This window comes from Cryptomeria japonica, chromosome 8, assembly GCF_030272615.1.
Source record: "Cryptomeria japonica chromosome 8, Sugi_1.0, whole genome shotgun sequence".
Classification (NCBI taxonomy): domain Eukaryota; kingdom Viridiplantae; phylum Streptophyta; class Pinopsida; order Cupressales; family Cupressaceae; genus Cryptomeria; species Cryptomeria japonica.
The window spans coordinates 721,257,658-721,282,014 of NC_081412.1; the positions used below are offsets into that span (position 1 = coordinate 721,257,658).

Sequence of the window (24,357 nt, forward strand, 5' to 3'; positions counted from 1 at the left end):
TTGGCATAAGTAAAAAGTCAAAAAAAAATTAGTTTGGAAAGTTTTTTTAAATCCGTTTCTTAATGTTAATTATCTTCTAGCCCTAAAAGTGACTTTCATTTCATTCACTTGCAAAAAAAGGAAGAGTAAAGTGAGTTGGGAAGAAAAACAAGGGTGCATAGAAGAAAAACCAGCAAGGAGGAAGCCCAAGTTTTCTTCAATTTGTCACATTGGAGCTGCATTGTGTTTCGATTTGGTGCATCAAGAGTTGGATAGGAAGAGTTTGCAGCTCATTTCAAGCTTGTAATAAGAGGTAAGATTGTTTTTTTTAACATTATTTTGTTTCTTATATGCAAAAATTCCATTTTCTATTCATTTATTTTGAAAGTTTTACATTTTCTTGTATGCAAGATCTTTTGTATGTTTGTAATTTGTATGTAGCATGTAGTATGTAGTTGTACTATGTAGGGTTGTATGTAGGGTTTGTAAATTTTATTTTTTTTAAATTGTAGGGTTTGACAAACCCTACAATTTTTTTAAAAAAAAATTTACAAACCCTACTTTAGTTTTTTTGAATGTATGTATTAATTTTATTTTGTATTTGTAATGTTTTATTGCAGCAAACTTCACTTTCTTATTTGCCTCAACTTCAACTTTCACAAAACTATCCTAAAATGTCTACTTCAGCTTCTAGACCCCCCATGAGAAAGGACCCTGCTTGGAAATATCATGAGGATTTTCCAGGGCAAGGAAAGGGGCAAACAAATTATATGTTTTGCAAAACAATATTCCATGGAGGTATATATAGGCTGAAATACCATATTGCTGGTGTGCGTGGACATGATGCCGAACCATGCCTAAAAGCAGTCTCCGAGGCCGTACGTGATTGTTATGTAATGGTTGAGGAGATTGAAAGAAAAAAGAAACGAAAGGAGGATTGAGCGGCCATTGGGAGAGAGACAGTTTTAGGAAGAGGGACACAGTTAGGTTGTGTTCCGGCCCTTCTTCCTTACCTCCATATCATCCCACTCAGTTTGCTATTGCTGGTGCTTCCGTTTCTGCTTCTGCTTCTATAAGTGGCAGTGCCACCGCCACTTCTCATGCTCCTACCACTAGTAGTTGTAGTGGGAATGTTACCATTGGACCTAGGATTCGTAAATCTAGGTTGGATTCCTTCTTTGTGCCTCGCACTACTCCTGGGTCCCAACCGTCGCTTGAGGGCATGGGTTGGAACAAGGAGGTCCATGATGTTGCTAAAATGGCAATTGGCAGGTTTTGGAGCTACAGCTGTATTCCATTCTTTGTAGCCAAGTGAATGTTTTACTAACGTTTATGTTTGATAACTTTGATTGTTTTAATTTTTATACTTAACTTATCTCATTGAATTTTTATACTTAACTTATCTCATTGAGTTTCTTTGCGACAGGTCTCCTTATTGGCAACAAATGGTTGATGCCATTACCATATGCGGGGCGGGGTTTAAAGCCCCTAATGAGAGTGATTTGAGGGGACCCATTTTGTCTCAAATGGTGGATGATGTGAAAAAGGATTTAGATGAACAACGCCACATATGGAGCACTAAAGGTTGCACCATCATGACTGATGGTTGGACGGATAGGAGAAATAGAACTCTCCTTAATTTTCTTGTTTCTTCCGCAAGTGATTGATTAATTTTAGTTTCATATAGTCTTTAATTTTTAATTTTTTATCTAATGGTTTATTGAATGATCATTGACCTAGCTTTATTTTTTTATTTCAGGGGGCACCGTTTTCATCAAGTCCATTGATGCCTCCGCCCATTGCAAGAATGCCACCTACCTATGTGAGCGGATAGAGGAGGTGATTGAAGATGTGGGTGAGGAGAACGCGGTACAGGTGGTGACCGACAATGCAGCAAATTATGTTGCTGCGGGTAAACTTTTGATTACAAACTAATTTTGTTTGCAAATTAATTACTATCTTGTAGTTTGTACCTCCATGAATTACAATTTACAATGCAACAAATTATGTTGCTGCAGGTAGACTATTGATGGAGAGGCACCCATCTATAGTTTGGACTCCATGTGCTGCTCATTGCATTCACCTCATGTTGGAGGATATTGGAAAAATCCCATGGGTCAAGAGATGTGTAGAAAGGGCAAGAAATGTCTGCAAATTTGTATATAATCATTCATGGGTGTTGGCTCTTATGAGACAATACACAGAGCAGAAGGAGTTACATAGTCCAGGAATCACAAGATTTGCCACAAACTTCCTCACATTGCAGTCCATGCTTAGGTCTAAGTCTGCCTTGAGACGTATGATTGTTGGTGAGGAGTGGTCTTCCTCATCCTATGCTACCACCCCTGCAAGGATAGAGATGGCGGACTGCATTTTTTATGAGCAAGGCTTTTGGGTCCCTTGTGATGAGATAGTGAAGGTAATTTTTTTATAAATTCTACAATTTAGCTTCATGGTTTATAACTTATTATATGTATTCTCTTATTTGCTCATTTTTCTAAATTACACAATATTTTCAATTTTGCAGTTTGTTAAGCCCTTGGTGGTTTTGTTGCGAGTTGCGGATGGAGATAAGCCCGCAATGGGCTATATATATGAGGGCATGGATAGGGCGAAGGAGGCCATCAGATTCGTCTATGGAGCAGATGAGAGCAAGTATGGTCCCATTTGGGAGATCATTGATAGGAGATGGCATCATCAGCTACATAGGCCCATCCATGCGGCAGCCTATTATCTGAATCCGGCATTCCGTTTTATCCCTTCTTTCAAGGCTAATGCGGATGTCCTTAATGAGCTATATGCAATCATGGAGAAGATGGGACCTGCTGGTACTTCTCAGATAGACCTTTTTCGAGAGCTACAGATGTTCTCAGATGCACAAGGGGAGACCTTCTCTCGTCCTGTCGCCAAAGACGGTAGGACAACTATGATGCCAGGTAAAAAAAAATTGTTAGGCTTAATTTTAGTTATATTCAATACTATATTGTAACTTGTTAAATGAGTTCATGAGTGAGACTGTTTTTATTTATTTTTCTCATTTCAAACTCAGATCATTGGTGGAACTTTTTTGGCCCAGAGACACCAAATGTTCAGAAGTTGGCCATTCGTATCTTGAGCCAACCATGTAGCGCATCAGGTTGTGAGCGCAATTGGAGTATGTTTGAGCACACACTCCAAGAGGCGCAATAGATTATCTGTGGAGAAGATGAATGATCTCGTCTTTGTTCACTACAACCTCCGCCTGAGAATGAGAAAGAATGCAACAGTTGACATGTCTCCTATCATTCTAAATGAGGTTGATCTTGAAGCAAAGTGGGCCAATGAGAATCAGACAACTCCTGGGACTCCTACAACTGTATTTAGTGATGATGACATTGATTGGATCGACCAGGTAGATATAGAGGTTGAGGCTGTAGCCATGGCAGAGGAGGAGCAGAGAGCATGAGCAGAGACAGAAAATATTGAGACTCAGAGTGACACAGTTGTTCCTGATGTTGGTGAGCATGACACAGCCATTCCTGATGTTGGTGAGCATGGCATGGTGTCACGGGGAGCGACTATGGTTGCTGAATCATCCAGGACCCACTTTAAACGCCTTCGCAGGGGGCCAGGGCGAGAGGGTGCACGGCCCTCTCAGCCATAGGCTTGTACACTTGTAGTTGTATTTAGTATTTACTATTTACTTTGGTATTTGTATGAAACATTTGATGATGATCATATGATGACATGGATTTTTTATTCCATGAGTTTTGTAATATTGTATACATTTGACAATATTTATATATCTATGTTTCTTATTTTCTTCAGCTACAATTTGCGTTTATGCTTATGTGATTGATGTATACTTGTGTATGTAATCAAATGAGCCGAGTTTAATGATGTTTTTGTGTCTTTAAGGTGTATTCAATAAAGGGTGTCTGAAACAAGTTTTAAATCTTTAAAAATCTCTAAATTTCTTGAGTTTTTCACTTTCCCGAGTCCAGCCGAGTCTGGAGCCGAGTCTGACGCCGAGTCCCGAGTCCAAGTCCGAGTCGGCCTTGCCGAGTCCGAGTCCCGTTTCTTTGCTTTTATCATCTACCAAACATTAGAATAGGATACCCGAAGGTATTCTATCCTCTCCTGAAAAATCACAACTGATTCCGAGGTCTATATGTGCGTACAAGCGACTTTAGTGGAATAGCTTCTTGGGTAGTGTATGCTAAAAATATCAAGGGGGACTTACGTTTAACAACCGTTTTGAACTGCTGGACTTAGATGGATATAGCAATTTTAGGCTCTTCTTTTTTTGGATTTTCTGGGATTTAGACTTTCAAAAGAAAAGGAAAAAGGGATAGGGTTTGAGAAGGCTAAGATAATCCTACGAATTCTGGAGACGATATCAACTGGGTGCTCTCCAGAAACCAAACCTTGCTTCACCACACTAGGGACAACTACACAAAGTCGATGCGATCTTCGATCGGTTGTGCTTATGATCGAGATGTTGGGATGCTCAAAAGACGGGCTCAGACTAACTTTGCACGGTAAGATGGAAATCATCCATTTACCAAAAGTATGAGCGGAGATACACCATCAATTGACACTTATCAAATCCTTCATTCAAATTAACAACAATGAAAGCAAATCTAAATTAATTCTAACTAAGTGTTGAGGAAAATGAAACCATGCAAATCATTCAAACAATAGGGATTACAAAGCAGCGCACATGCAATATATTATCTGGAAATGACCTTAAGCAACAATACATCAAAAACCTCACACTCTCCAAATGAGAGGAGGCAACCTTATATAGTTTTTCAAAATAAATGAATGGCCGAGATCAAACAGCGATCAAGGGCCAAGATTGAAAGTCCTAAACCCTAATTAGGGTTTCCCAAAATACTATCAGCTTAAATGAATAGGAGAGTGACACGTGACGTAGCTACTAAATTCACTGAGGTGAGTGTCCACTTTCTTCTTTCAGAGATTCAACATATCAGGACACAATGAGCTTGACCTCCTCCATGGTGACACTTGGCAAACGGCCGATCTGGAAGTCGATGATGTCCACATCATCGGTACAGGTGGCGAGGATGTCTTCCCACTCAACTACTTGGGTAAGAAAGTTCTCATCGATGAACAGGAAGTTTGCAATCTTTGAAAGATCGCCTTTGTCAATCATCCCTGAATCCTTGAAGAAGCTTGCCTGAATCCTGGCTCTTAGGTTCTCCGCTTGTAAATGTTTCTCCCTTATGCTTTCCTTCTTCCAGATCTCTGACGCCACACAGAATACCTTGCCCAGGATCTCTCTAACACTTTCCTCTGTCTCAAAGCACTTGGTCTCGGATTTCTTCAAAACTTCAATCCGAGTGACCAAGGAATAATACCATGTGCTGAAGTCGTACCTGTCTCCTATCTGTATGCTACCTGCATCCACTAAGCTTCTCTTCGACATGCCTCGGATAACCTTCAGATGTGGGAGTATTTCATTCTGAATTTCATCCACCTCTTCCCAATTGGTGGCTAGATCTTGGATACGATTAATCAGTAAAGAAGCTGACTCATGTGTCGATACTAAATTCTCTACCAGTGTGTCAGCATGCACCGAAGCGTCTGAAATCCACTCCTTTGCTTGAGTGTACGAGCCCTTCATATCATCATAGTCCTTCATTGATCCCTGCTAAAGAGGCTGTGGTGGAGTAACCGGGACCTCACGGTTGAGTGGGCTGGTAAGATGGGAACGTACTTTCTCCACTACTCGTTCTCTTCTTCAACCTTCTTCCTCTTTTCTTTTTCATAAGCTAGACTCGTCTTTAGAGCATTGCGAAAGTCGTCAAAATATTGGACCTCTTGGTCCTAGGTGGGCTTACCCAGCTCTATGGTGGTAATCTTGTAATCATCTGCGGTGACATTGTCTCTAGTCTTCCCTTCTTTGGGCACCGCTATCTGGACTATCCTGAATCCTGCACTGTCTCTCTGAATTAGGGAAAACTTCCTGGCGGGCTTGGGTGGTTTAGTTATAGTGGACTCATTCACCTTCTCCAGAAATGTTGCAGTGACCTCTTTGGAGCGGACCTCCTTGGGAACCTTGGCCTTTATTCTTTCTCTCAGCCAATCCGGAATGGTTGATTGCTCTACAGTGTTCCGGTCAAACTCATCATCTGCCTCTCCTGGGTTTGCTAGTATGCCATCCAAGAAGACTGTAGGTGCTTCAGCTTGCTCTCTGTCTGGACTTTGGACGACCTCTTCCACTACTTCCCTAACTGGATGAGAAGGCACTCTTACTTCATCATCAATCACGCAGATGTTCATCTCTTGCTCCCCAATTGCATTTTGATTGGGCACAATGAAAGCAGCAATTAGGATGGAGTGGCCGTCGCTGGACTCTCTTCTTTCACCTACAACCCTTTTCCCTGTGACCTTTGTGGAGCTTCCAACCAACTCCTTCCTCTTTCGGGACCCAACACTTTCTGGATTTCGAACATCACCGGCAGAGGTACAAGGATTGATGGACAAAGTATCATCTACTCCCATCAATTCGTAGGTCAAGGTCACACCTTTGGCCTTCAACTGCCTTATCTTTTCAAACGTCGACCACCTCGAATACTCAACCACCGACCTCATGAGGTCTGCTAGATCTGATTTCTCTCCTTTTGTCTAATCTATTAATTCTAGGGATTCATTTTTCGTCTTTTCAAAGCCCGGCTGCTGAAGTTCTAGGCTTTCTTCTACCTGATCGGCAACTCTGAATACTTCTATTGCTCTCACCATGCTCAAAGGGATTCTTGACCAGAATCTCTTCCTGATCTCGAAGCTATCAGCTGCATTAGCCCAATACTCTTCTAGATCCAGTCTGTGCTCAAACGTTGTTCCTTCGACCTTCTTTATCCTATGGAATGGATCGAAATTCCTCCTTGCTTTGTATTGATAGAAAGGATACAAGGCTAGCTCCTTGTCAGCAGTCGCAGCAGCTTGTGATGACGGACATGTTTCCAGCCCATTGCCAATTGTAAGTGAGGATGTTCCTACCTTTTTTTGCTTATCCCTTTGAATCACTATATACTCCTCCAATTGTCTCACAACCTCGAGCAACACCACTCGGTTGCTAGGGTAAGCTGGAAGCTTGTATGGAGGCCCGAAGAGTCCTCGAATTCGAAGGTAAGTGAACTTTGGATATTGGATGTACCAATACCCGAACCAGCGGATGAAGTCCATAGACTCTTGAGAGAGTCTCTGGTGCAGCCCACCTTGAAGTGTCCAAGTAATGTGCATAAGGAAAGTATCATTCACTCTTTTGAAATGGAACTTCTCTTCCAAGTGGAGTTGGGATAGCAATCATACACTGGAAACTGGTTCTCCTTGTTCCCAACTTCTCCTCTACAAGTGAGACCTCTGTACCTGTAGGTCCTGGCCAAGGAATAAAATAGGTAAGAACTCATGAAGAAAGTCCTATTCGTCTCCAGGTTCCTCAGTTGGCTGTCTAGGTTGTAGCTGATCATCTTGGCCCAGTCTATCATTTTTACTCCAATGATTATTTCATCAATGAAATAATACATCCAGGGTTCGAATGGAGCTCCCAGAGGATTTCCCATTATTCTATTGAGCAGGACAATCATGTCTCTGATGTCTTCCTTGAAGTATGCTCGCACTAGGCTCTTCCTCTGAAGTTTGGAGGCGCCCTTCCTCGGCTTGTCTAGCCAGGAATGGTTGACTACGGCATCATATTCCTCCAGGTGGTCCTGATACAGACTGTCAGCTTCGTCCTTTGTCATATACACTGTGTTGTGATACTTTGGGATCCTGAAGGCCTCTCTGATGGCCTCATCACTGATATTCGCCAGCACTCTTCCATCAGGTGCAACAATGTCCTTACTAATGGGGTTGTAGTGTTTGGCACATTCGACTACTAGTTCATTGCACTGCATGGTGGGGAGGAAGCTAGCAGCATGCACAATGCCACTCTTCATCATCTTTCGTGCAATGGTGGTAGGCACAAGGTTGTCCAGACCAAACATTCGCTTCTTAAATTCCCTCAAATTGATGTGTCCGAGGTTGGTGTCGCTGACGTTCTTCCATTTTGAAGTCATCCTTGACTCCGGGGGAGCATCTTTATCCACTTGAAATTTCATAATGTCTAGGACCTGCAGATAAACAATGAAATTTTAAGTTCAAAATATAAATTGCAAAATTTTGAAAATAACAGGGCTGCGAAATGGCTAAGTGTTGGAAACTTTTCATTTTTATTCTTATACTTGGCCAAAAAAATTGAATTTTCACCTCAAAACCCTCAATCTTAAGGGTGGTTGCAGTTACCACCAAGTGTCAAAACTTTCAAAAAATTTCATACTTAGCCAGAAAAAATGATTTTCTCTCTCCAAAATTTTAGAAAAAAAATCATTTATTAAATTCTGGAAAATATTCAGAAAATTCATAATTTTAATTTCACCTTCGAATTGGATACAAGTAAGGCTAGAATTTTCTCCAGAACACCCAGAAAATTCAGAAAAGTTTAGATAATTCTTCCTCGTACTAGTTGCCTTTCTCCAAAAATCCATGAAACTTTTGTCAAAAAAGTTATCCAACTTCCAGCGATATCAAAAAATTTCTCCAGATGATCTTCAAACTGAAATACTTTACTAAGCTCTCCTTAGTAACTTCGAACTTCTTGGTGTAATAATGAAGTTGATAATGAAGTATTTGTAGACAAGGTTAAATCCTCAAGTAGAAACCCTTAAAATCTTCCAACTCATACTTCCTAATTTTAACTTCATGTTTCCAAGTTTTTTTCTCTTTCAAAAAAAAGCTTTCCATTTTGATTTAAGTTTGAAAATATCTAATAATCTTCCAATATTCTTTTCCAAAAAAACTTTCCATTTTGGATTTAAGTTTAAAAATATTCAATAATCCTTAAATATTTTCTTCCAAAAAAAAAATTTCTATTTTGGTTTCCAAGTTCAAAATCTTTATGGATTTTGGTGACATCACTGGCATCTTGTTGATTTTGTTTGACTTTCATGTGTAGGCAGACTTTTGGAAGCTTACCTTCTTCATCTTCAAATTTTGGCGAACTTTCCTTACCTCTCCAAGGCATGGCAAAGTTTAGAGGGTCTTCAACATATGGCGGACTTTAGACTTAACCTCTTCCAACTCAAACTATACATGGTGGAGTTTTGATACCTCCATGGTGGACTTTGAGCAAAGCTCAATCAAGGCAAAGTTTTGGCTAAGGCATAGGGCGGACTTTAGAACACACCCCCTATGGCGGACTTTGAGGGGTTTTCAACATTAACTTTGCACCTTGGGCGGACTTTGATGACTTCACATGGCCTAGGGCGGAGTTTGGTGGCACCTCCACCATTTGAAGATCTTGGGCGGACTTTGAACACATCCCCTAGGTGGACTTCTAAGACATCTCCAGCATGGGTGGACTTTGATGAGATCGCCCTCATCTTGACTTTGATGAGATCACCCTCATCTTGCTAGGGTAGAGCGGCCTTTAGGGGTGGCACCAAGGAAGGTGGAGTTTTGAGTTCCCTCCCCTTAGTCTTCCTCACCTATGACAGACTTCTAGATGACCTCTCATCAAGACTTGGAGGCCTAGGGCGGACTTTAGAGGGCCTCCTTCATGGGCGGACTTCTAGCAAGGCTCCTCAAGACTTCCCAACATGTATGGCGGACTTTGGAAGGTGTTCCACATGTCCTAGGCGGAGTTTAGAACGCATTCTTCCCTTGGGCGGACTCTAAACTTTACCATTAGGCGCCCCACACACATGGCAGACTTTTGATTGCACCCCTTGGGCGGACTTTGGTGAGTCCTCTAGCTTGGGCGGACTTTGAAGACCACTCCCAAGGCTTCTCCAAGACAATGGTGGACTTTGGAGTGTTGGAAATCATGGCCTCTTCAACACATGGCAGACTTCTAGAGGGTCTTCTCTTCATGGCTTCCCGCATCATCGCGGAGTTTGAACTTGCAACAATACCTTAAAACCTTTGTTAGCCAGACTTAGAAGAATTTTTAGAAAAATTTCAAAATTTCACAGCTTAATCAAATTTAACCGAATTAACTTGAAATTTGAAATCCATGCCTAGGTGGATCATTTGAAGCAGTATGATCCCTAAAATCTAGGGATTTGGCTTTTTAGGTCAAAACTTGGAATTTTTGAGTCCCAGTCAAAGCTGGTCAGTGGTGTAAGTGTAAACCCTAGGTTCGCATCACGAAAAAGCAAAAAGCCTAAAATCTAGGGATTTAGCTTTTTAGGTCAAAACTTAGAATTTTTGAGTCTCGGTCGAAGCTAGTCAATGGTGTAAGTGTAAACCCTAGGTTCGCATCCTGGAAAAAGCAAAAAGCCTAAAATCTAGGGATTTAGCTTTTTAGGTCAAAACTTGGAATTTTTGAGTCCCGGTCGAAGCTGGTCAGTGGTGTAAGTGTAAACCCTAGGTTCGCATCCCGAAAAAAGCAAAAAGCAAGGATTCCTAAAATCTAGGAAAAACTTTCTAAAAATAGCCACACCGAGGATTGGGCTAAAAATGCCAAAAACCAAACTTCCTAAAAAATAGGAAAAAGCAAAAAAGCAAACTTTCTAAATAGAAAGTTGTCCAAATTCGTCCAAATCAATTGTGATCTTCGTCCTTTGGCCTTTCTAAGCACTTTGGAGGTGTTCGTATTTCGGAATCACATAATTTGCAAAAACTAACTTTCAATCGTCAGGACCTGAAATGCTCAAAACTGGACAAGGCTTGGTGAAACTGTAGCGGAAGGTCATAGGACACTAACAAAACCCTAGAAAGGAGGAAAAGCGAGAGTCCCCATTTGCAATGGGGCGATGTGTGAAAAAGGTCACAACATTACCCAATTCAGAAACTAGGTTTTTCCAGCGTAGCAGTCCATTTTCTAGGGTTATATTATGACGAAACCCTATCCAATTTTGACATATGTTGTATAAAGCCCAAATAAGTATCTAAAAATGGTTTTAGGTTTCTGATATGAGCCCTGTACTGAAAATTATGCTCAAAAAACCCTTTCTCTGCACTTTTTAGACCTAGGCTATGTGAAATCATTCCAAATTTGAGTCAAACGTTCCAAAGGAGTTGTATGATCAGATTGGATATATGTTGTGTCTCCCAAAAGGGTATTCAAAACCATTTCCCTTTGATGGATATCCGGACTGTGACTAAAGATACGTAATGTCCCCGTCTCATTGATGCTCTTTCAGTGGTCCATTAGCCTATTCTTGAGACCCGTAGGCTAGGTGGAATGAGGAATGAGGGTCTAGCCTTGATGAAATGAGGACTTACTATTTTTAGTAAGTCAGGGAATGACCATTCTGGTGTTACTGTCCTACTGAGTTCTCCTTGTTTTGCCTCTAGTCGCGATGATCATGTTTTTCTGAGCATTAATTCCTGACTTGCTATTTTTAGTAAGTGGTTGTGTGGCACAATTCTATTTTTGGCTGTAGACAGGGTTCTGATTCTGCAGCAGTTCTGTGGTCGTCTAGGCTCAGTTTCATCCTGGTTGTGATAATAATTAGTACGGGAGACATTTGCGACATAATTAAATATTATTTCCTTATCCTAAGGTTAATATTTAATTAATCTATTTATTGGCTACTGGTTTATTAAATTTGGGATTAATGGCTATTTTATCCTAAGTTTGGCGAAATTCAGGTGTACTATGGGATGAGAAATATTTTAGAAGAATATTATTTCACTTTTGCATCGCCATTATTTGCCTAAGTGTTTAACGTGGGTCCTCCCCCTTCTTGGGCGTGAGTTTTGACTTAGGAGAATGTGGCACTACACTTGGGTCCACATGTAGTGGAATGAAATTCAAATGCAAGGCGTGGAATTTGGAGGAATGTCATTTGAATTTGAAGAGTGAAGTTATAAATATGAGGCTTGGGCTCCCATTTGCATTATCTTGAAAATTTGTAATGTTATGCTGCCGGATTGGCGACAGAACTTGAGGCTTCGGAGTGCGTCTCCCTAGTGCTACCCGGTTTCATACTTGAAATACAGTACCTAGTTGTGCATTGTATTCTTCTACATTCTCAGAGTTTGCCATAGACATTTTGGAGTTGAAGTGATTCTGGAAACTTGCTGGTTTCGCCTGTGGCTGAAGCACATTTTTGCTCACACCTCTCTGCTGGAGCGACTGACAGTTATGGGTATCATTCCTATCTTCCTTCCCAGCACTGGCAATAAACTTTGTAAGTTTATAGCATGTTTGTTTAAGTTTTGAATTTATTATGCAAAATCGAAATTCCTAGTCTAGGCGTGGGTTTTCTGTGTTGCATTGGGATGCGTGCAAAATAAAAATGGGCTTGTTTGGGTTGTGGCTTTGATTAGTTGTCATTGCATTGGATGTACGGTGGGATTGGGATTGGTTTGAATCAATTCAGGTAAAAATTGAGTGAGTTATGAGTGTTTTGATATTTCCATGGGCTGCTGAAACTGTACTTTCAGCCTGCAGATCAGTGTAACAGAAAATTGCAGTATTGTTGTTGAAATCTGCATTTAATCTTCTCATCTCATCTCTATATTGTAAGGTTGTTTCAGTAGTACTGATCATCCCATTCTATTTGCTTTCATTTGTAATCCTCACTGCATAAGTGGAAGAGGCTGGCTTGCCGCCTTCTAAGTTTTGTAATTCAGTTTTTGTAATCAGTCCTCCCGCTGAATAAGTGGTCGAGTGATAAGTTCAATACTATGGTCCTCCCGCTGAAATATGTGGTAGAGTGATTGTTTAATGTAATGTCCTCCCGCTGAAATATGCGGTAGAGTGATTGAACTTTAATTTCTTGTAATTTTCCTTGGTCGGTTCACCGCCAAGAGTTTAGTTTCTATCCTACTGGATAAGCAGAAGGGGCTGGCTTGCTGCCCATGCATTGTAATTTTCAGTTTGATTATTGATGCTGACGATCCCCGGAACACCGTATGCTCTCATCCTCCCAGTCTGGGCTCTCGGTGAACAAAAGGTGGAAGGGTTCCCTTTCAGTTGTTTTGTTTATTCCTCTAACCTTAACGGGTTATTTGTTGTGGATGAATTGTTATTGGCCTGAAAAATCAAAAAAAAATTAGTGGGATATTACAAGATATGTCAGATTTTGTCTCTGGGCACGACTACTAGAAACTAGGACAGATTATGTGGAAATTATGACAAATAGAGATATCAGTGTTTGTGGGAGTAGCTAAGGTGTTGAAATGTTGTGATTGTGTGGATCTAAGGTGTTCCTAGTGTTGGTTGAGTCTTGTGAACATTAAAGCCTTATTTGCTACTTGTAACCTATAAGGAAAGGTGTCCTTGTGAAGGGAAAGCATGGAGTTTGGTAAGTGTCATGGTGATGGGGTGTTTTGAAACAAACCTTATGAGAATCCTTATTCATTCTGAGACATTCAAGTGTCAAGAAGGTTGTCATGGAAAGGAGAAGTGTTCTACATGGTTACATGATTGAGTCTTTGAGCCCAGTGTTGTGAAATATGCCTACTTAGTATTGATATGCTTACATGGTTGTGAACTTAAACCCCACCACTCTGTATCATTTCTAGAGGAAAATATTCATTATTTTGAAATAATAATTTCATTATTCTCCAAAATGACCTTTCAAAAGGATTAATAGTATTTCAATGTGCAAAAAGGCCCCTTTCCTTAGGCATCCAACTTGAAAAAACAACTTAACACCTTTAAAACAAGCTATTCCACTAAATTGTCCTTTTTTAACATTTCAACATTAGACAACTCAAGTAAATAACTAATTAACTATTCAATAATTGACCCAAGTTGTGGAAAGAATTAAAATGGCACAAAAATCATAATCTGATCATACCAACATGATACTAGAATCATAGGATGATGACCTGAAGCAACTAGGTGACTTACTAAAAATAGTATGCTCCTCGAAGAAGTTTGGAGAGCACAACAAAAGTTGGAAAACAATTCTAAAAAGTGTCATGATGATCCACACCACCAACTAAGCTCACTGCCATGAATACCAACTTTGGTAATTTGAACCTGTGCTCTCCAAGAACTTTGGAGTTCCTTTTTACTTACCAATTAGCCTACGAGAAACTTAAAAAATAGGCTAATTGTCCACCAACTAATTATGCTTGAAAAGGGGACATTCCATAACTCTACAGTTGACTGCAATAACTGTTGAACTATTCTATCATAAATAATGTACTTTTGTGTTATTGAAAAAAGGAAAAATTGGACCTAGTACGAGACCGAATAGGTGCGAGAGTAAGAGCAGGCCTAGTATACACACAAGACAATAAAGAAGCACCCAAAGGATACCTAGAGCGGCAAGGTTGTGCCCTAGCCAAACTTGAGTCATACTCAACAAAACCCATAGTCAAAAAAACACTTTTTTAATTAAAAAATGTCAATAAACTATCTAATCCATATTTATAAAGAATTAAAAAAACATTTCAACCCTAATACATTATTGAAAACCTAAAATACTAAATCAATTTGATGTAAAGTATGTCTCTTTCATTTTGCAACAATGCAAGTGTTTATAGAAACTTTTGTATTCATAGTAAATGTTGGTGATTTAACAAGGAAATGAAAAAATTGAAAAAATTTAAATGGATTTAGAGGACTCTTGGAGCTTGGTTAAAAGCCACAAAATTATGAAAAATGGCATGCACCATGAAGGTTTGTGTGGTCTCAAAGGCTTTAATTTTGACTTGGCAATGGAGGCTCCACCCCTCAAGCCCACCCCACACCAAGGGCACTAGCCCCAAACCCTATGAGGGGTGCTTCCCCTCAACCCCACTAGAGGCATTACCCCTAGACCCCTATGAGCAGTGCTACCCGGCAACCCCATTGAGTGTTGCCACCCCCAAACCTCCACACTAGTTTTGAAAACCAAAATGTTAAAAATGTTTTGGGTCAACCAAGATGGAAAGGCATTTTTTTTTGTTCTTTGACTTTTTCCTAACTAAATCACAAGTAATTGAATATTGATACTTTTGGTTTGTACAATCAATCCTTTCCCTAAGTAATGCTCCTATGGTTGTAGTAGAGTTTGCAAATTTGTTCTTGATACATGCACAAGACTCCACATAGAGCTAGTGATGTTGAGTCAAGTGATGCAAGCTACTCCCTACCATAATTCATGACTCTTCCATGTGAGTTTTATTTTTAATGCCATAGATATCGTGATCTGTGAGTTTTGTACACCTAAACATTGAAGAACATTTATATATTTCAAGATGTTGTTTCCTTCAACTCAAGTTGTATTTTTGCTCATCTGATCATTGTAACTTGTGTATGTCATCAAAGTAACTTCTAATCGGTAATCTAAGTAGCTTCAATAAATAAAATCTAAAATTATTAATATTTCATGGTTTTTGAATATATACCTGTAACTAGAAGGGAAAAAGCAATAACAGCCTACTTGAACGCCCATCCCATATCTGTTCCCATACCAAAACCAGCAACTTAGGTGTACTTTTTTAAGCTTAGACTCCAATTATGATGCCTATAAATTTTCTTGGCAATGTAGATGTCTATGAATCATACATGACGAATATTGATTGATTGGGAGGTGAGTATTAGACGTCTCTCTGAAGGTACGATCCTGTAAATAGTCACGTGGGGAAAAAATTGCTGGGCTCTTAAAGGATGTGTAACCAGCAAAAATTGTGGATGCCTATAAATCATCCTATTTATATACTTAAAGGATCGATTTGATGATGATTGTAAATTTTCCCTATTGTTTGGATGTTTGGAAGTCATCTCTTAAAGGTATGTGAATTAAAAGTTAGCTTAGGTTATAAGAGTACTATTACATTTGTGATTGATGTTTATAACTTTATATAAATGATATTTTGGGCAATATGGTAAAAATAAAATTATTCGATTCCCAGATTGGCAATCCCTTAGTGGCAACAAGCATCAAGGGATGCTCATGTTCATGGTGAAGTGATGGTCTTTATCCATCCTATAGACACTGGGTTTTGATTAATTACATAGTAGGATTTGGGTAGATGTTTTATTATAGAAATTACCATTGTCTTGTATTTTTGGTTGTATGGAGATGTGTAAGTAGGTCAGTCAATAATATTAGATGTAGCCAACATTCTAGAAACAATTTCTTTCGATTTCAAAATGATGGAAAGTTCGAGCTTAACAGTGACTACAATAACCTTTTACCACCTCTATTGTCCAACACTAAAGAAATTAATTAGAAAGCCTAACTACTAATATATCATATTCATTAAGAAATCATGGAACAGACAAAACCCCAAAAATCAGCTAAAACATTAACTTTTATTCTGTAACACAGCAATATTTTCCTGAAAACATGCCAGTCAAACTACCACCATAAATAAATTGGAAATGAAAAACCAAACTAAAAAATTTATCTAACTCGAAGATCTTTTCTACTGATGTTTAGATGGTTAATTCTGGAAATCGATTAATTTCCTACTAACAAACAATCAAATCCAACCTTTTTAGTTTGTGTATGCAGTTCTAGAAAGTTTAAACTAAGCTTAAAATCAAACAATACATAATTGTATCCTTGCAATCGACTTTTATATCATTCGTTTTCCTTTTCTTGGAATTAAAAAGCTAAATATGATTCGTAAGTTAGGCTTATTTTTAAAACCTAGACAGGAAATATTTAGTTGCACTCAAGAGAGGAATATGAAACAAGACCTACATGGAGTGTAACACAGAGAATGATTTATAACATTGTGTAGTCCAAAAGTCCAAACACAAGCACACGCGTGCACACACCCTTTGAGTAGCACAGTAATATGCATTCAGCTTGCAGGCAAAATATTCTCATCATGAAAGTAAAAGCTGTAAGATTCTAATGAGTGAAACAAGAAAAGCAACTTTCACCTGCAATATTCAACATTTATTCAAATGTTCCTCATGTTGGATCTAAAGAAGTGTTAGGTGCACAAGAAACATATGAAAAATAGGATTACCTTTCCTTTAGTTCCAGCAACATGGATAACATTTAGTCGTGATAACGATTCTTCCAGGTCTAGTATCTGTGAAAACAAATGACATAAATTTCTCATTGTTTTAAAATTCCAACATGCTGATATGCATGCATGATAACTTCAGATTAAATTAACAGTGTGTTAGAAACAGCATGTGATGTTCAAGTTTATATCAATGTTTTGAAATTCAAAGCCATTTATTTTGAAGTTTGAAACAGGATAGAACGCAGCAAAAGTTCATCCAAGCCAAAATTCCCTTCTTTGGATATATAACATTTTGTCATGTAAACTCAAAATTATTGTGCATGTCATTCAAGTATCAATATTATGAATAAATTGAGTTCATGTCCATACTAAATACTAAATAATCCTTTTTGCATTCTTCTGAAGTAAAAAAGGTTTTCTGCCTTCAATTTAAATGTCTCAATAAAATCTTTATGCTGTCAGCCATGTATCTAACCTTTTAGTTATTTGTGAAAGGATATTGGAGTGCATAATGAAGAACAAAAATAGGATCTTGTAATAATATTCATATGTAAATATTATGAGTAAATGTCAACTAGTTGGGAAGTAATGTGAGTTAAATGACATTTTCTTTGACTTTTATTTATGTTTTATATTTCACTCTGACAAAGGCAAAGACAGTGTTCCTCATTTGTCTTCACCCATACCCTCTACAGATTCATAAAATATCGTCTCTTCCTTTTCCTATTACATAAGTCGTATTACGTGAGAACAAGATTTTGAAGCACATATAATTTTACCTCTTAAAGAGATCTAGTTTTATCTATGATGAGAGTTCTATGCATAACACAACCCTTGACAAATTATTCTAGTTCATAAACCTAATCTAGTAAAGTATAATCCCTTAGTTGTCACAATCATATTAGGATAGTTTTTCACAATCCAAACTTTAAGAGACATACAACCCTGTACAGTGTAAATTGTTGGGAGATTTTCAATCTCTAACCAATGAATTTAAATTAAAGGTTTGTTCTCATTTATGCGATCAATTGGAGAGATACCAACAATGGACTACTACAATATTAAAATCTGCATTTAATGCAAAGTTGAAATTAATTAATCTTCATGTGTGTTGTGCTGTGCACACACTCCCCGTTTCTGACAGGGACCCCCCTTTCTTTTGCTTGCTCTGCCGGTTGTTAGAATGAGAAGGGATAGATCTAGGGTGTATGTGGCATAGGGTGAAGTTTGAGCATGACAGGAACTCAGTAAATGAAGAAAAGGAGGAAAGGCCGCCAAAGGCAAAATTTGATCCTAAAATAGAAAGGAACTAAGTTTGTAAAGGCCCAAAATGTTGGCTGAAAACTTGATTTTGATGCTTTTCTCCCAAAACTCGGTGGTGGCAGTTAAAAGCAGATTAAACATTGTTCCTTAAACCTATCCTATCACCGAGGTTAACACTGAACTTCAACCTCCACCTTACAAAGTTTGGTATCTGCATAAGATTTTGGAATAAATCTTGTTCCTAGATGTCTTCCTTTCACCGAACTTTTTCCATAAAAACTTAAGTTCTATCCCAAGTTCGGTGGTAGCAGCAAAATGGTAGTGCTAAATATGAGGAGGGGCCCACTTTTGATAAACATTTTATTTCAAAATTTTAAAAGGCAAAGCAAGTTGGCTTTCTTGCATTGGAGTTTGAAATCGCAAATAAAAATTAAATAAAATGAAACAAGTCGGCCTGATCAATCAAGAGTTGCACCCTTACATCGAATGTAAATGATAGTTGATCATTGCATTTGATCAACCAACACTTGCAAAAAGATTCAACTCTTTCAATCAGCAGGTATCTTACAAAGAAGCAGCAAATTTAATCAGCCATCAAATCACAGTGATCTTCATTTACCAGCAGGAGCAGCGATATTATTCACAAAGGACCGGTGATTTTTCATTAGCAAAGGTTGGCGATTCTTCACAAAGCAGCAAACTGAGTTCTGTTGACGTGTCTGAAATCGCATTGCTGCAAACTCCATACGGCCAACGCAGAATAGAATGTACTCGCTGAGTATCCTATCCTCTCTTGAGATAAGGAAATCCCTAATGCTGTTTCTCACGTTTGATCAAAGGGGACAACCTCAAGGTTTCATTTGCCAGGTCTTGACTGCGGGATTACTCAGTGGTATGATGTGTTTTTTTTTGCTGGAAACACAAGGGGACTTACAATAAAATAGGCAATTGTTGGATGAGTTCCCTAGAACTTTAATAGTCTTTCTTATCAAATGGTTTAAGGTGGGTTGATACTGTTTTCAGCAGGACTGCGGATTCTCTTGGTAAAAAAAGGAAAAAAGAGGGATAGGGAGAGAGAGAGGTACAGAAAAAATAAATTATTTAACTAAGATAGCAGATTCAGTAAACAGACAGACACCTACAAATAACTAGATTAAGCATTACCAGCCATTTAAGCACAATACTTGCATCAATCTAGTGCGATCTTCAAGGGAAAACTAAGTTTTCATGCTATTAAATACAACATCAAAACTTTAACCTTCATTCAGTGAGCATTCAATAACCGAACTAAGAATATGAAGGGTTCAAATTAACCATGCAGAAGGAAAGACAATCAGCCATTCCCTAATGGTATGAACAGCGAGGATTCTATCAGGTGTTTACTTAGAAAATGCTATATAAAGGAAGGAAACATAACTGAAAATTCTAAATTAATGAACAAGGAGACCATGCACTCACAAGGAAACTTGAAACAAGGAAACTTGAAACAGTCTTAACTTTGCATTAAATCCTGTAAATTTCGCCAGAGCTTTAGCAACAATCCATGAACTTCTTACAAAATGAGTGAAAAGCAATCCCTTAAATAGGCTTCAAAAATGGATGAATGACCAAGATCTAATCTAAACAAAAGGCCCAAATTCATCCTTACAAAAGAGTACCCATACCCATAAATGGAGGGTAAATATCAACAACTACCCCAAAGGGAGCAATAACTACCCAAAAGGTAATTGAAACTTATCCAAAATAATCCAAAAGTGCACACACATAAAGTTTTACATTTAGTTGACTTGGAAGTCAAATATGACCCTTTGGCCAAAAAGTGCACTTTTCAAAATCAAAAGGAAAAAAAGCACTTTAGGAGAGCACTTTTTTCTTTTCAGCTTCACATCCCTTTTCCAAGAATTTATCCTCGCCGTGCAAATATTCTTGCCAAATGTCCCGACTTGCTGTACGTTCCTCACGAACATATTCCTGGAACCTGAGGCACAATTGGAATAGCAAACTGAATGGAGGCATAGGAGGATGACGAATTTTATACTACATGCCTTCAAGGTATTGGTCTACGTGCTTCAGACCATCTTTCCAGCTGGAACGATTACGCTCGAAGCACAACATGTCTGAATGGAATTGACCAGCAAAACTTAGGTCCCTAGCGGAATAGGTGATCCTATCCGTCCCTAGTCTTTCCTCCCAGTCCGGCTGTATCACTTCGTCAGACAGGTCATTTTGCCATCCCGAGACCATTGATCGGAGGATCGTCTTGCCGAGTTCTTGCATGGTTTTCAGAATTGTCTCGCATGCATCGTGTTCTTTATCAATGATTTCTCGTGTCATTCTTCATGGTGATAGTCCAGTACCATTCTTTGAAAATGTCGATATCATGGGGGTGCAGGATGTCGGAGAGTGTGGGGATCTGAGCCTAGGTCCAAAAGAGAGCTCTTACGAGGGGAAGAGTGGTGGCAGCCACTTCATGCATTCTAAGGGATTCCCTCTTTACCTCCAATAGTCTGACCAGGGTGGTCTCTTGATGGTGGGCCATTTCTTTTACTTCTTCGAGGATTCGTTCTCCCCTCCCTTTGATGCCTTGTATCCATTCTCTGACGGCCCTTGCAGTATCCCATACTCCTTCAAATTCTATTGTAGTCTTTGTGCCAATGCCGTCAGAGGAATGTGGGATTCGGAAGCAGTGTGTAATGGCCTCAAGAGTTGATCAATGTACCCCTTGGCCTACTCAGCACGAGCTTGATACATGTTCTTTTCAGTTGTTATCTCTTCAAGTTGCCTGAGTATGTTCTGTACTGAATCCCTGAATTCCTCCTTTTCTTGTTCCTTAGTGGCTTGTCCGATGGGGACAGTCGTGATGCTATAATCAGCCAGTGTAATTTGATTTGCTGACTTGTCTATAGGCGGGGTGGCAATGTGAAGAGTACAGTTCCTTTGCTCATCTTTGGTTATTCTGGAATATGCCTTGGGCTTTTTCTTCCCCTTGGCTTTAGCTTGATCTATACGTGAGAAGATGTCCTCCAAATCGATGGGTGGCTTTGTGGCGGCCTTGCGCTGGGCTCAGGCAATTAACCATTCTTGAGGTACAGTCGAGGTTGATGCTATGGTTAAGTTTGCACTCTATTCTTTGACGTTTTCAGCCATCTCATCACAAATTTGCAGTTGTTCCGCTATAGGAGTAGAGGAGGTGCCGACTTCTTTTCTTGCAGCCGAGTTTTCCCCCACTTCATTGAACAATTGCACGGTGCCTTTGTGTGACGTTTGCTCTTTAGTATTTTCAGGCCCACGGGTATTATCTGTCTTTTGCTCTCCTTCAACAGTGGAGTCATTCTTGGTAGTGTTATGGAGCAGCAATTCATGGCGGCTCTGTTGGGTGGGTTCATGTACTTCGATCCCCTGACTGGATGGAATCTCTCCTTCCGCAATTTGGTTATGTGGTTCAGCTGATCCAATTACTCTTAGCTCGACGTCCAGCATGTCGGGTGTGGTAGGATCATCAGCTCCAAATGCATCGATGTCACTCCGGGAAGGCGGAGCAGGTATATAATCCAATTCTACTACATCGTCAGACGAACTGGGATCCTCTGATGATGAAATGACCTCTAGTCTCCTAATGGGAATCTTTTCCCTTCTTGTTCTCTTGGACGTCCGAGTTCCTCTACTGGCCTTAGCCTTCTTCCTTTTCTCAGGCTTTTCAATCTCTTCCTTAGGTGCACTGGAAGTTCCCTCATCTCCAAAGGAGTGAGAATCAAGGTTACCCATTAAGTGGTAAGTGAACTAGACTCCATGAATTAGTCGCTCAATCTGCTGATGCAACCATTGGTCAGTATATCTTCCTGGGGCTACCATGACTACCTCAGAATCAGTGATCGGGTCCTGCAACCAATCAACGCCTGGCAAAAGATGCCTTACTGCCTCAAATTCTCGGACTTGCAAACAATTTCCTGAATCTGCGAGTTGATCTGGGACCCGGCAATATTCATAGAGTCGCATTTGCTGCACACTCAACCTTGAATATTCATGCCTTCGGACCTCATAGTCATTAGAGCAGTTTTTCCAATAATCTTCAACTGATTATTTTGCTCTGTACCACCTGCCATAGGCTATCTTCGTCAGATTGTCGTGATCGAAGCATTTCCTTGGAAAATGCTCCTGTAAGCCATAGGAGGCCAGCTCTGCAAAGGATTCCTCTGCCTGGGATGGGGTCTTTAGATGGACATCCTGGTTGCCTATAATCATGGGGAATGCGAATCCAGCCTGCTTGCTGTCTTTGAGTAAGCTACCGGCCGGACGTGACTACCTTGCGACCTCCATGAGAACTATCTTGTCGGTTGGGTACCGTGGAAGTCGGAGAGGGGCACCATCGAAGCCAGCTATCCGGATGTAGGAGAACCTTGGGAACTGGATGAACCAGGCTCCGTATCTCTATACTAGAATAGTAGCTTGCTCTGAGAGCCTTATGTGTAATCCTCCCTGCATAAGCCTGACCAAGCGCATTGTGAAGGCGTCATTGACGCGCTCATACTGGCCAACTGCATAGGTCGGGCTGTTCTTTTCCCTCTGAGCTATATCCTGATAGTGTAGCTGTGGGTAATGTTGACGTGTCTGGAATCGCATTGCTGCAAACTCCATACGGCCAACACAGAATAGAATAACCAGCTGAGTATCCTATCCTCTCTTGAGATAAGGAAATCCCTAGTGCTGTTTTTTTTATGTTTGATCAAAGGGGATAACCTCAAGGTTTCGTTTGTCAGGTCTTGACTGTGGGATTTCTCAGTGGTTTGATGTGTTTATGTTGGAAACACAAGGGGGACTTACGGTGAGATAGGCGATTTATAGATAAGTTCCTTGGAATCTTTATGATCTTTCTTATCAAATGATTTCGGTTAAGTTGATACTGTTTTTAGTCGGACTGCGGATTCTCTTGATAAAAAGGGGGAAAAAGGAGGGAAGGATAGGGAGAGAGAGATACATGAAATGTAAATTCTAACTAAGATAGCAGTTTCAGCAAACAGACGGACACCTCCAAATAACTAGACTAAGCATCACCAGCTACTTGAGAACAATGTTTACATAAATCTAGTGCAATCTTCAAAGGAAAATAAGATTTTCATGTTATCAACTACAACAATAGAACTTTTACATTCATAGTGAGTATTCAATAACCAAACTTAAGCATATAAAAGGTTTAGATTAACCATGCAGAGAGAAAGGCAATCAGCCATTCCCCAATGATGTGAACTGCGAGGATTCTATCAAATGTTTGCTTGAAAATGCTATATAAAGGAAATAAACATAAGTGAAAATTTCTAAATTAGTGAAGAAGGAGACCATGCACTCACAAGGAAATTTGAAAACAGTCTTAACTTTGTATTAAATCCTGTAAATTTCGCCAGAGCTTTTGCAACAATTCAAGAACTTCTTACAAAATGAGCGAAAACCAGTCCCTTAAATAGGCTTCAAAAAAGGATGAATGGCCCAGATCTAATCTAAACAAGTGGCCCAGATTCATCCATAAAGCATGGCTGCCCATACCCATAAATGGGAGGCAAATATCAACAACCACCCCCAAAATGAGTAATAACGACCCAAAAAGACAATTACAACATATCCAAAAATAATCCAAAAAAAAAGGGTGCACACATAAAGTTTTACATTTTTGTTGACTTAGAAGTCAAATATCACCTTTTGGTGCAAAAGTGCACTTTTAAGATTTAGAGAGAAAAAAGCACTTTTAAGAAATCACTTTTTCTTTTCTAGTTTCATATGCCTTCACCAAGAATTGATCCTCTCCGTGCAAATATTCTTGCCAAAGGTCCTGACCTGTTGCACGTTCCTCGCGAACATACACCTGGAACCTGATGCATAACTAAAATAGTAGACTGAAGGGAGGCATAGGGGGATGATGAATTTTGTACTGCATGCTCTCTAGAGAATGATCTATGTGCTTCAAACCGTCTCGCCAGCTGGACCGATTAGCCTCAAAACTCAACATATCAGAGTGTAATTTACTAGAAAAATCTAGGTCCTCTGTAGAGTGGGCGACCTTGTCTATTTTTAATCTATCCTCCCAGTCTGGATGGATTACGGGATCGAACAAATTGTTTTGCCAACCCAAAACCATGGACCGGAGGATTACTCCACCAAGGTCCCTAGTGTTTCTCAGAATTTCTTCGCATGTCTCTTGCTCTT

At 39.6% G+C, this 24,357-nt stretch overlaps 1 protein-coding gene across 3 annotated transcripts in view; it reads right to left on the reverse strand.

Annotated features, from left to right (window-relative positions):
- The window catches only part of LOC131074214 (folylpolyglutamate synthase), a 334,535-nt gene that overhangs the window by 240,874 nt on the left and 69,304 nt on the right, over positions 1-24,357 (reverse strand). For all 3 annotated transcript variants that reach the window (XM_058010777.2, XM_058010776.2, XM_058010775.2), the window contains exon 3: positions 16,897-16,962. In XM_058010777.2, the coding sequence (XP_057866760.1) occupies positions 16,897-16,962 (66 nt within the window). The remainder of the gene's footprint in view (positions 1-16,896; positions 16,963-24,357) is intronic.